The sequence below is a fragment of the Sinohyriopsis cumingii genome, chromosome 4 (genome assembly GCF_028554795.1).
Source record: "Sinohyriopsis cumingii isolate HCF-2022 chromosome 4, ASM2855479v2, whole genome shotgun sequence".
Taxonomy (NCBI): domain Eukaryota; kingdom Metazoa; phylum Mollusca; class Bivalvia; order Unionida; family Unionidae; genus Sinohyriopsis; species Sinohyriopsis cumingii.
Window position 1 is genome coordinate 83,530,023 of NC_142964.1, and position 14,739 is coordinate 83,544,761.

At 33.6% G+C, this 14,739-nt stretch overlaps 1 protein-coding gene across 1 annotated transcript in view; it reads left to right on the plus strand.

Moving 5' to 3' along the window:
- Window positions 1-8,933: 8,933 nt before the first annotated feature.
- The window catches only part of LOC149801563 (neuroendocrine convertase 1-like), a 69,829-nt gene continuing 64,023 nt past the window's right edge, over window positions 8,934-14,739 (plus strand). Inside the window, exon 1 of the mRNA XM_089955785.1 lies at window positions 8,934-9,533. Coding sequence (XP_089811911.1) covers window positions 9,369-9,533 — 165 coding nt within the window. The 5' untranslated portion in view covers window positions 8,934-9,368. The remainder of the gene's footprint in view (window positions 9,534-14,739) is intronic.

Consider the following 14,739-nt stretch of genomic DNA (forward strand, 5'->3'; position numbering starts at 1 on the left):
AGAAAATATGTTCAGTGGCAAAACTTTGTTTATTAAGCGTTTAAAACAAGAGATATATGATTATTTCTAGAATAATTTATTACAAAGGTTGTGTATATGTGTCCATTCTCTCCTTTCAAGCTCTTGACGATCAGCGTTTTGAGCATTTGAAAATCACGCAATATTTGTACTATTTCTAATATATATTCTTAAATGCTTAGGAAAATAAACTATTACACAATAGAATTTATGTCCTTTTTCCTCATTTTAGAAAGACCAGTGTTGAAATACATCAGAAAAGGTGATCTCAAGAACTTGTTATCGACCCTGGAACTACTACCTAGTAAAGATATAAATCCACTATTACCTAGCAAAGATATAAATCCACTATTACCTAGCAAATATATAAATCCAGATTAGACAATAAAAGTGTATGAAACCTTGAACTTTTAAACACCATTTTATTATGTTTAGAGCTACTACCTACTTGCCTCCATTCAAACATATATGTGCGTACACACATATCCTAAATATAACTTTTATTGCCATCTTGAAAATTACCCTCATTGTACCTTTCACCTGATGGACATTATCAGTGTGTAAAATTAAAAGTTTTTTAATTTCATGCATTGTGTACACAAAAAAACAGCTCAAAGAAATTAATATTTCACCGTCACCCTTTGCTAAATATTTCCATTTGCTTAGTAATCCTTCATATCATTCAGTACTCCTTGCTAAATAATTCCATTTGATTAGTAATCCTTCATAACATTCAGTACTCCTGATTGATTAGTAATCCTTCATAACATTCAGTACTCCTGATTGATTAGTAATCCTTCATATAATTCAGTACTCCTTGCTAAATATTTCCGTTTGATTAGTAATCCTTCTTATCATTCAGTACTCCTGATGATGATGTTATTGATTTCAATGAACACTAGGTGAAAGGTGTTTTCTAAATCATTAATTTTAATCAGCTCTAGCTGAAGGGTCTTTTCCAAATCATGTTCGACCAATTAAATACTGAGATTTCTTATGACAAAATTATGAAAGGATTGCACAACCTAAGGACTGGGAGAAACGGTATTATTACTTAACTGAGGTCAGTTGGAAAATTTTTGACGTGTATTGATGTTATATCAATGAATTGGATGGAAGAGTATTAAGCTTATACTGAATCACAGTTCAGTTTCGGCAAGCAAATATGGACTAGAGATAAAATATTCATTATCCATAGTTTAATTACTCGTGATAAATAGTGACCAGAAGTTAAAATGGGTTGATTTTTCCTTGATTTTACAAAGGATTTTGGCTATGTTGTTGCAGATAATCTACAGTGGAAATTGATAAAACTCTTTATTCATGGCAAAATATTAAATTTTCTTTGAGATATTTATGCAAATATAAAGTCAAACGTAAAATTTCAAAATGCACTTGGTGACGAATTTTCTTGCTCTGTAGATGTATTACAGGGCAAATGTCTTTCTCCGTTTTTATTTGCAATGTACATGGCTATGAGAACGAATTAAGCCTCAACGGTTTTGACGGGATAGAAATAGGTATCATGGCATTGCAAGTGTATCTTATTCTGTAGCAGCTTTGCAAACAATATTTTGACACTTGAAAATTGTGCTGTGATAGATAGTAATTATCGGTAAATAACTCAGAAACAAAAGTAATGATATTTAGGAAATTGGAAGAAAACCTCCAAAATTTAAATTTCTCTTTGATGGGAGGGAGATAAGATATCGTTGATTTTTTTTTTTAAATTATTTTATTTCGTTGATGTTTTTACATTTGGTGGTTCTTTTTCACAACCAAAACCAGTTCTGTCTGGTCAATGCTCAGAAAGCAATTTATCAACTGAGTAAATATCCTTCTAATTTACTAATCCTTCTGCAAGCCACGTTTTGTATTTACTGTATTAAATGAATGAGTAGAGCATGGGGATTTGCAAAAGCTATCTCTCTTGAGAGGGAATTCTGACAGTTCATTTAGAAATTACTTGGCCAATTATTTGGAACTTATAAAGAATCACATGACCATATATAACTGGAGAAAACCCAACGTGTTCAAATGTGTCGCTTTAAAATCTAGTTCTAATAAACGTCTTCGTTTAAAAGTTAAATATCTTTATTTAAAAGCTTCTCAACAGAGAAAAAAAAATATTTACGCAGTATTCGCGATGGCCCCTGCTACATTTATATTTAAATGCTTTAAATGCTTAATTTAAAAAAAAAATGTTTGAATTATTGACAGTTACATGCATAAATTCACGTACCAGATGAACACAAAGAGAATGTGTGTGTGTGTGTGTGTGTGTGTGTGTGTGTGTGTTTAAAAAGACAGAGACAGAGAATAGGACATTCAGATACAATTTAGGTTCAACAAGTCAACAAGTTGTTGCAAAACTCGGACAAGACTAATTATCTTTATATCGTAAGAAACCCGTCAGCCTGAAATGCCTATTTCACATTGGTTAATTGCTGTTGTGGGAGTTTTAGCAACACTTTTAACAAATTACTGATTATATCATGCAGAGGAAATGGAGGCGATGTTCCTTTATCACCGACACAATGAATCAACCGTTGTTGGCTGTCCTGGGCAGCTAGTTAACTCATGACCCACGAGTCCAACGTTCAACCAGCTGAACTACCGTAGCTCCCTTTTGTAATTGAGGTTATTCTTCGAGGTGTAGGCTCCTTATTACTGAAACATGATCATGCATTTTCAATAACAGATTAATCTTTTCCAGTAAGAAAAAAGTAATCAAAGCGAAAAAAAAAAAAGAAATTAGAGTCCTGTAGACAACTTCGGTGTAGGCAAATTGACACAGCAGCCGATCTGGAGTAGGATTGGTACATCATACTAGTCTTGGAACTAGAGAAGGTGGGAGTGTTGTGGCCAGATAAAATGGAGGTAGTTTGAATTTTCTCGACCACAGAGGGAAAGGGTTGAAGTTTCTTTTTTTAATAAATTGTTTTTGGACTGATACTTATCCGTACGAGTTCAATGAATCTATAAATTACCAGATGCACTTTGTGATTTATTCTTCTGGACAGATGCTTAAGATGTTAAAGTGGTATTAGAGTTCAAAATATCGGATGGCCCGACACCCGGTGCCTATCTAAATCAATATTAGACACTTCTCGGCATGTCCAATGAAAAATAGTGTTATTTCATTTTTCTGTAATAAAAAAAGATAAAAAAGCTTGAGCTCGCTAACGAAATATATAATTTTCATTCCAAGTTCTTCAAAGACACTAAAAATATTTAATACTATGTGCCATACTCGAGTTCCATTTCTATCTCCCTCCACCTTATGAAAATCGTCTGCTTAATTGTATCAAGAACTGTAAATATTATGTACAAAGCGAAGCACACGACCTATGAATGGGTAAAAGTGCTATTTCTTTTCTCCGTATTTCATGAGTTACGTATAATTAGCGTTCACATTTACTGCATGAATAATAATAACGTGTCCCCTGCTCACGCCTACTTGATAATGCATTACTGCATAAATACATTTGCAAATGTTTGACAATTAAGCTAAGCTAGGGTTTTAAGCAACTTAAAAACCTCCAATACAATGTTTTTTTACCTTACAGGGATTGAGACCATTAAATACATTTTAATCCATCTATCTAGTTTCCTAATGGTGCCACATCCACAGTACAATCACACAAACTAACCACTTTTCTTGAAGGTGCTAGTTTTATTGACTGATAGATTGATATATACATATTGGTCATAGCGATGCCATACACATATTGTTCACAGACCTGAATATATACCTCAGAGACAGCGCAAGATCAAATGTGTATGCCACAATTATTCGTAATTCTACATTTGTGCATGCAGAAATTGTAAAATTGTTGAAAATCTTCCAAGTTGTAAGTCCGTAAACTGCAGAATGTTCTCATAACAATATCGCAAGCATAAGGGACCGACTATTTAACTGTTTTGAGTTGGATGGGGTAAGTGTCAAAATTCTAGTAAAAAATATAACCTTATCTGGCAAGTGGATATTAAGTCAGGGCAAGTGATAAGTTTTAAAGTCACTTGCCCTGACCTGTGTCTAAACAATCTCTGAGCGTTGGGTATGTAGATAAGAGATTCTAGAGCAGGTAGGCCTACGTCCCGTCACTTTGTTTATCCCATTATTTACATCATAGGGTCTTTCCCGAAAAATCGCTTATTCATCCTGTTCCTTTAAGAAAGCTGCACATGCCTATTGTAGAGAGATAATTGCCGATTCGAGTTTTCTTGGTTTAGGGGAGTAGAGTTCTTCGGGTGGATTGAATTTCATGCATCAATAAAGGAACTGACGGTAAAACAAAATTAAAAGGAACGAGAGAATAAAAGAGAAAAAAAAAACAACAACAAAAAAACAACGACATGAAACAGAGCTATTAAACTAACAATAATCCTTCCTTTTGTTTTACAAATCATACGTGTTATAACGAATATTATACTGGACAAATTGTTATCTTGACGTGTATTGTTCTGGTCCAACATTACCTAAATAGTAGTTTTATTTAGAACAATTACTGAAATGTTGCATTTATTGAAATTGTTTGTAAGATACAAATATACCTTGTTTATGGTCATCACCTATAGTTATACAATGTTATATCGGCAATAGCCAGTGCCGGATTACCCATTAAGCACACTAAACACGTACTTAGGGCACCGGCCCAACAGGGGCACCAGAAAAAAAGTAAAATTAATTGTTGATGATACAATTTAATGAATTATATATGACACTTTCAAATCTACATGGACGAGTGTTTTGATTTGGAATGATGGCAATACTGGTATTTTCCTACCTTTTTTGCTTTTAATATTGTCTTTTTATTTTGTTTAGTTTCACCTTTAGTAAGGGGGTGGGGGTGGGCACCAAAATATTTGCAAGGCTTAACCTGGCAATGGCAATAAGTAAATGATAGGGATGTTTCGACTAATTGTCTTTATTGCGCATGAAAAACTGAGCAATTGTAAGTTGTAAAAGAAAGCATTCGCACATGTTTTAATAAAAACACTGAGAAACTGGGAGAAAAAAAAATCATAAGCAATAGTTCCAAATTTAAAAACAAAAGTCGTATTATGCACAGTAAAGCATGACAACCAGTCTAATGCTTAGGAATTCTCCGGATGAACCTTGGAAACGTTACTTTTTAATTTTTCTTATTGGTAAATAGTTGCAATGCCAGTAGCTGGTAAAGGAAAGCAACATTTCCATTGGTCAGAATGTTACCACGTGGTCAAAATGAATTGCGTTTATTTTTGTATGACCTGTAAGGAGAACTACTTTTCTAAGAATACCAACTTCTATAAATAGTCACGTGTACAGCATAAGATAAACACTGACAGTTAAGGCTGACACGAATGCCAGTAGCTGGTAAAGGAAAGCAACATTTCCATTGGTCAGAATGTTACCACGTGGTCAAAATGAATTGCGTTTATTTTTGTATGAACTGTAAGGAGAACTACTTTTCTAAGAATACCAACTTCTATAAATAGAGTCACGTGTACAGCATAAGATAAACACTGACAGTTAAGGCAGACACGAAGTAAGCATTAAAGGAAAAGAACATTCTAACAATTTTTAAGAAAAAATAATTGAATAAATTTGGCTTCCATTGGTTGATGGACTGTTATTATGATGACCTTGTTACGATCAAGCAGGACGATCCCAAGTGCTATAAATAGCTACGTAACAGAAAACCCCAAACATGTATTACTACGCTAAATTAAGTTTTCTGTTTTTTAATGATGCAAACAAAATAACATAACGAATAACTGAATTTCAGTTATAAGAGTTTGGCGTTGTTCTTTTTCTGAGTTTATCGTGGTATAAACTGTCCGTTGCCGACTCACACAGCTTGCATAACGCCCTTCGGGCGTTATTTGCTGTGTGAGTCGGCAACTGACAGTTTATACCACGACAAACTCAGGAAAACAAACAACGTTAAACTCGCAAATGACACTAATGTTCAATCAGCTTAATCAGCGTTTTACCTCGAGTTACACCATCTAATGCAAATGGTTCAGTATGCATACCTCGAGCCACACTAATACGACTTGTATTAGTTCAGTATGTATACCTCGAGCCACACTAACACAGATCGTTCAGTATGTATACATCGAGCCACTATGTAGAACACAAGTCATTTCGTATACTTCGAGTCACAATATATAAGACAAGTTGCTTTATATACTTGGAGACACCGCATCTAACACAATTATATTTGTATACCTAGAGCCACAATATATAACACAAATCGCGTCATATATATCGAGCCATTACGTTTTGAATACCTTGAGCCACACAAATAGTTTTGTATATCTTGAGCCAAAATATCTAACACAAATCGCTTTGTATACATCCAGCCACACCATCTAAAACAACTCGTTTTGAATACATCGAGCCACAATATCTAGCATTAATCTATCTCTTTGAATACCTCGAGTTACAAAACATAACACGTCGTTTTGTACACCTCGAGCCATAATATCTAACGCAAATCGTCTTGTATTCCTTGAGCTATAATATCGAACACCAACCCTACTGTATACCTCGAACCATGATATATAACACAACCCTGATTCATGCTTGATTCTTTTGTTTGAAAAAATATCAAAAATGTTTGGAATTTGTAAATTTGATAAAAGAAGCAAAAATAATAATATTGAATAGGTTGCGAAAGTTTCAGTGATAGTTTTAAGGATATGTGTACTGTCAGGCTGAGAGTAAACGAAACCCCTACCTTTGTGTATTCTCCATACTTTGTATATTCCCCTAACTTTGTGTATTCCTAGCTCGCACTGTAATTATTGTATTTCTGGCTGAGAGTAAATGAAACCCCTAACTTTGTGTAGTCCTAGGTCTGAGTCGCACTGTAATTATTGTATTTCTGGCGCAAAACTTATCAATCCATCTTAAATAGAACATAATTCAAGAGCGGATACAAAGCTACACAAGCTTGTATAGTTCACGTTTTTTTAATTATTTTTGTTGTTGCTGGTTCCAAGTCATTCTTCGGTAATACAGACCGGTGTACAAGGACACGTCTGAATGTTTCATTGTTTAATACAGAAGTTCGAGGTTCACAAGACGCGGATTCTTTTTTGTAACGCGAACCCTGTCATAGGTCATGTAATCAAGCATTATTAAACTAATTAAAAATAAAACAGTTATTACGCAGCTGCAGATGTGATTTATGATGATTTGTTTCGCATTGTATGAAGCTGATTAAATTATTGACATTTTTCCTTCTTGAGGCAACTGTGACGTTGTTATAACTGTACAAAATATCTATAATACAAAATGTCAACTTTACACACACACACACACACACATATATATATATATATATATATATATATATATATATATATATATATATATATATATATATATATATATATATATATATATATATATATATATATATATATATATATATATATATATATATATGTGTGTGTGTGTGTGTGTGTGTGTGTGTGTGTTTATATATAAGATCTTTTTAATTCAGTTTAAGGCTATGTGTCAATAAACCTACGGTAAGTAAATGGTTGCTAACAAGTTTTCATATCTTCACGATATTTTTGCAAGATTAAGGTTAGGTTCTTGGTTAGTCTGGTGAATTGGCTATTTCTAAGATATACATGGATATATTTTGGAATACATTGTCAGTAGAGTACTTTCCGTTGGATAGAATGGAATTATCGATAATTTCGCCAATCGAAACTTACGTTCTTATGCAGCATTCTTACATAAAAACTGTTAAGCATTGCAAAATTAAGCCACCCCTTATCTAATTTCTGTCTAAGTCAAATTTTACTACAGTAATAAAGATACTCGATTGCAAAAGAAATAAAGGACATTTTGAAGCTTAGGATGTAAAAAAAATATTTTTCTTGAGGAACCAAAAGATACTGAAAATTGGCACCATGTCATAGATGTTACTTTTTTCTTTTAAAGGTGTGATAAAATATGGTTGCCATTCCTAACGATATAATTAACATTACTTTAAATGAACTTCAAAAATCTCTTATAAAATTACATGACGATTAGCAAGATGCATTATGACGTCAAAATGTTTGAAACGTTTGCGGTTCAATATAGTGAGTATGTAAAATAAATATAATTACTTATCACAAATACATTTTGTACTGTTCTTCTTTCCCTTTTACTTTAGAATAATATTAATCTGATTCGCACATTCCATACGGTCTAGAATCTGTATGCACAAGTTTAAATTTGAAAATATTAATAACCATGTTATATAATTGGCCAGAGGTCCTTCCCAGTCACACCCTGCATTCAAAGCCATAACTTGTTTGCTGCTTGATGAAGATGGTTGAATGATGATCATAACGGTCAGGCCTGATATGGCATTCACAACCTACCGTTGATGACAGATAGCTGGAACCCACGCTAAAACTTGTCATTTCATCCTTGTTCTATGCACGTATTCAGAGCTAAGGGACATAGCTAGTTCATGCATTGTCTGCTAATAGGCCTATTACATACATGCCGTACGGAGATTAATTTCAGCGATTTTCTGCCGATGAGCGTGTAATAGAGCCGCACCAGTTTTTCTCTTGCTAGCAATCGTCCCAACTCGATCCTAATAGGTGTACGAATTCAAATTGACAATTGATGGAGACGGTTTAAACATGACCTTTGATATATTGTGAATTCTCTCGGCGTTATTATGGCACGAACAAACACTTGGCTTGCTAGTATATACCTTCAGAGGGCAAGAGAAAATGTCTCATACACAATTCATGATTGTTAATTCGGGGTGAAACACTTAGTTTCAGATTTTTTATAATGGCTCTAGAAGTGAAGACGGAATTCTTCTAAGTATCTATATCCAGGTTTTGTGGATTGATAATATTTGTACGTATTTGTTTTACAAAGTGTTCTAATAGCTTCGATTTTTATCATAATTTTTCCTTAGAGCACTAATATTAGGTAATACAATATCGATACTGTTTAAACAAGTTAGGATGGTGATACTGGCAAGGTAATATTGGCAATTAGGTGACATGGATGCCATTCCTTATATCGGTGTATTCGGTACAAAGAGGCAAGAAAAGTAAATTGACAACAAGGAGTGATTGTGATAAGGTTCAAGCCATCTGCAGAAAGTCTCTGCCCTTCCCACGTATATGTGTGGCCTTTTGGATCTAATCTTATCCCAAGACAGCAGAAACCACTTGGACAGTCATTTTGAACCTCTGGCTTATCTATTTTCTGATCAACAGCTCACGGATTGGAAGGTTTGCATCAGAAGTTGAAATTTGATGTTTTGGCAAAACGTACAAAAATTCTGATTCTCTAATCAACGACGGACTTGTGTTGAATTTCTGCTATGTTCGTAAGGATACTGAATCTAATCGTCATACTATGTCTGCAGCACTTGTTATATTTGTCAGCGGATAACCACTTTACAAATGAATGGGCGTTGGAGATACCAGGGGGCCTTGAAGTCGCTAAACGTGTGGCTACAGATCACGGTTATGAGATACTCAGACAGGTGAGATGATAATTCTTCATTACACCATTTGCCAAACTAATCGAATGTATTACCATCCTAAAACACCTACTTATTATGTGAAGAAGATTAATTTAAATTGAGATAACTTGTCATGCACAATTGTTATATATATATATATATATATATATATATATATATATATATATATATATATATATATATATATATATATATATATATATATATATATATATATATATATATATATATATATATATATATATATATATATATATATATATATCTGTCATCCTTTATTGTCCTTTATTTTATCTTATCCCGACATATTCTTTTATATTTCATCGTTTCTAAGGAAATAAATAAAGCTTGAAAGCATTTTTACATTAAACTATTTTTTGTTTAATCATTCTTTGCTGCAGAGTATAGGAGGAAAATTAAAAAGAATATAGCTATAAATTAAAGAAAGATAAAAGCAGTGGAGTTGAATACTGGATACGAAAATTTATTTCGACTGCTGCTAGATCTTCCTCTAATCTTCACAGTTACATTTATAATTTTGTCGAGGATAAATATTGGTTTTTAAGTATTCAAACGATCGCGTAAGAAGAGTGGTTCTTTTGAAATCATTTGCAATATCCCGATATTTGTCTGTACCCATTTAAGTGTTCATAATGACGTTCTTATCGCTGCGCTGTAGCTTAAGTAACTTCTATGATCGCATTTGTCTTCTGATCTGATGCGTCGTTATGTTAATTAGCTAATTAGCTAATTTGAACAGTATGTGCCAGTTACAGTATATATATATATATATATATATATATATATATATATATATATATATATATATATATATATATATATATATATATATATATATATATATATATATATATATATATATATATATCTATATATATATCTATATATATATCTATATATATATCTATATATATATCTATATATATATATATATATATATATATATATATATATATATATATATATATATATATATATATATATATATATATATATATATATATATATATATATATATATATATTACTTTCCAACGGTCTCTGCAAAAGGCAAGTTTTATTAGGCAGTGTCAGGCAGTATATTTGTAAGTTGATATCTTTGAAAATTTCATATGTTGTCTCCCTTTGCTCCCCCACCCCGTAATTTCGCGTTCTATCGTACATGATGTCCCACCCAGTCCCATTGTACTGACACCAGACCGATCAGTACTAACACTGACCTCTCCGGCTAGTATCATTTTTATAACTCTTTGGTATGACGCAGACGTGGTTCGAATCCGCGACCTCCCGCATCCGAGGCGGACGCTCTACCCAGTTAGACCACCTGAGCGGTCTGTCAACATATATAGTTGATCTACTGAGTCTGATTTTACACTCTGTTCGGGGAAAGAAACTTATGGGATGGCAATGAAATGATTGCATAGCGGTCAATAAGTTCCCAAATGAACTATTTTGTACCAGCTGTGCATTATTAGATTATGGGCAACAACTTATTTTTATGTCAGCTTATTTACCAGTTTTAAAATATAACTTATCTGAGAGATGAGATTATCATGGTGAGGTAAATATCTTACAGCTAACCAAATGTAACGCTGTTCACGTCATATGATGAATGTGCAAGAGTGCATACCAAGTTTGATCAGGATCTTATAAGAAATAAAGACCCAAGGCAGGAATGGGGTGGGTGTGGGGTCAGGGATTTCCGAACCTCCCAGGTTAAAAAACGTACACACACACACACACACACACACAGAGTCACTTGTCAACTGAAATTTGACCATTGTTTTAATCTTGCGCAGGTTTATCGGGTATTATGCACACTTTGAAACATAGTTTTGCTTTGGTGCCCATTCAAGGATAGTCATAGCTCTTTTGAAATTTTGGAGAAAATAAACCCCAAACATTTCACCTGATCCGACCCTGATCCCGAACGATTGTAAGAAATAATTGTTGATAGACAATCGGTGACAGATAGCAGGGTTAGATCATATAGCTCAAACGCGTGTTTTCAATTTCTCTATTTTGTGTTCACCCACTTTTAGACTGGTTCCCATTTTTCTATATAATATCATTAGTACCGTGATTCATATGTATAACCCTGCTACATCATAATCAGAATGCCAAACAAATGTAATCACTTCGACAGGATGCGGTAATTACATTAAATACAAGCAAACTTCGTTCAGGTTCAATATCAGTGTTTTAATTGACATCGTACTGTCTTACCGTCTTATTTAGTTACAGACCAATACTCAGCAGGTGGTAATTGTTGGTTTTGGCCTTATTCAGTTTCAGATGACAAATTTATTTATTTATTTATTTATTTATTTATTTATTCAGACTTAAATTTAGATTTAGTTGTTGATATCCCTGTAATAATTTCTCGAAGTTAAATCTCTCTTTCACCACTCATAGGTCTTACATGGAAAAAGTCCATAAAACTGACACACGTTTTTCAATTTCCCGTTTTTTCTTGTATTATATGAAGCTGATTTCCAATAGCGAAAGTAAAGGCAAAGATTGCACGCTTTTCAGAAAAATACCCACCACGCTTTATGTAAGAAATTGTAGAAGTTGGATCAACAAAGAAATTTTAAATTTGCGGATGAAAACAAGGTAAAACAAAAAAGCCAGCATATAGTGAGGCATGCAAATTTTTTTCCAAAGTATGTTTTGGTATAAATATGTTTTTAAAGATGTTGCTGTCAATACATATTAACATTGTTCTTTGATAGCGTACACGTGGCTCTTGTCCTTTGCTTGTTAGCCATATTGGAACAAAACATTAAGCATTTCAAAACGAAAAAGGCATGTGTTGTTGCAATTCTTGTTGAAAAAACTAGCCACTATAGTATTTAATTTATTAAGCATGGCAGAAAGAAGAAAAAGTGTAAATCCTGTCTTTGCCACATATACAAATTACTTATACTTATTTCTTCATCCCCATTTAATATGTGAAGCTTCAGGATTTATATTTATCCCTCAGAGACACATTAATCGGTAATACAGTGTATTTGTTACATATAGGCTTGCACACCTGTAAACGATCGATCCGCCCTAACATAGAATATCCCGGAAGTTCACCACCGGTCGCAATAACTGCTAATTACATCGCTACATCTACATGTATTGATGACAGCTATAAAGAGATACTACTAATTTCGATATTAAAGCGACATTTGGTGCCCGGAAGCGCTAGAAGTTATCGAAGCGTACGCAGTCTAGAATATGACGATCCAGATTGGCGATTAACACGTGAAACTGGAGTTGGTCTTTTCAACAAATAATTAGCCGGACATTTTGCTCACATGTCAAATAGCTGTTCTGGAAATGAGATGCGGTAGGCAACCTCATAAACAATGTCAATATATTTGTATCGCGTAACGACTTTGTTGGCTGAATGACTGTACGGAACTCATTTAGCTAAACGGTACCATGTTCTTGTACTGAATGTGAAGGAAAGGGTTCTCTGTGACAAGTACAAGGAAATTATGTATTCTGTATTTATCTGCGTAAATTATGGTCACAATGTAGGTAAAAATTTATTTCCTGAAATCAATCTTTACAAGAGTTTTTATAATTCTTTGTTTTAGCCTTAAAAATTCAGTTTTTTCTTGATTATCTTATGACACTAATCGTATCTTTTATATTAAAAAAATCGAATCAAGAATTATGTTTCATTATTAGAAAAATGTAGTCAAGCATCGTGGAGCAAAATATGACTTCACAGAAATTACAATAAGCAAGTAAGAAGAATACAGAAAAATAAATTTAAATAATGTTGGTAGATTTTGGGTGTGCGATAAACGTGAGATCAATGAATAATCAAACGCATATAAGTACTAAAAGGGTATTTTACTTATCAGTGGAAACTAACGATAGAAGTGATCTGGTCATATTGTTGAAGAGGTCATACAGTACAGCGAAATCACGATACGATGACACTGCCTTTGAATTCGAGGAAAAGTCTGTATCACAGTCACGAACACGATCATTGCATTTATTACATATAGATAGAATCGTGTCTGCTGGAATAAAGAAAACTTCCACGCATTATCAGAAAAGACAGCCCTACCCTATGCTCTGTCATTATATCGTGTGTACACATAGTTTGTTACCCGCCCCTACCCCCACCCCCTCTGAAGTTTTCAAAAAATTTTTGTGCAGTATATAAACATCATCTTTGATTTTGAATGCAAGAGTCCAATCTTGTTTATATGGCCATTTGGATACAAGTGTCCAATCTCGTTTATATGGCCATTTGGACACAAGAGTCCATTTCGTTTATATGGCCATTTGGATAAAAGAGTCCCATCTTGTTTATATGGCCATTTGGACACATGAGTCCAATCTTGTTTATATGGCCATTTGGATACAAGAATCCAATATTGTTTATATGGCCATTTGGATAAAAGAGTTCAATCTTGTTTATATGGCCATTTGGATGCAAGTGTCCAATCTCGTTTATATGGCCATTTTGATACAAGAGTCCAATCTTGTTTATATGGCCATTTGGACACAAGAGTCCAATCTTGTTTATATGGCCATTTTGATACAAGAACCCAATCTTGTTTATATGGTCATTTGGATACAAGAGTCCAATCTTGTCTATATGGCCATTTGGACACAAGAGTCCATTTCGTTTATATGGCCATTTGGATACAAGAGTCCAATCTTGTTTATATGGCCATTTGGATAAAAGAGTCCAATCTTGTTTATATAGCCATTTCGACACAAGAGTCCATTTCGTTTTTATGGCCATTTGGATAAAAGAGTCCCATCTTGTTTATATGGCCATTTGGATAAAAGAGTCCAGTCTTGTTCATATGGCCATTTGGATACGAGAGTGCAATCTTGTTCATACGACCGTTTGGATAAAAGAGTCCAATCTTGTTTATATGGCCATTTGGACACAAGAGTCCAATCTTGTTTATATGGCCATTTGGATAAAAGAGTCCAATCTTGTTTATATGGCCATTTGGATACAAGAGTCCAGTCTTGTTTACATGGCCATTTGGATACAATAGCCCAATCTTGTTCATATGACCATTTGGATACAAGAGTCCAATCTTGTTTATATGGCCATTTGGATACAAGAGTCCAATCTTGTTTATATGGCCATTTGGATGAAAGAGTCCATTTCGTTTATATGGCCATTTGGATAAAAGAGTCCCATCTTGTTTATA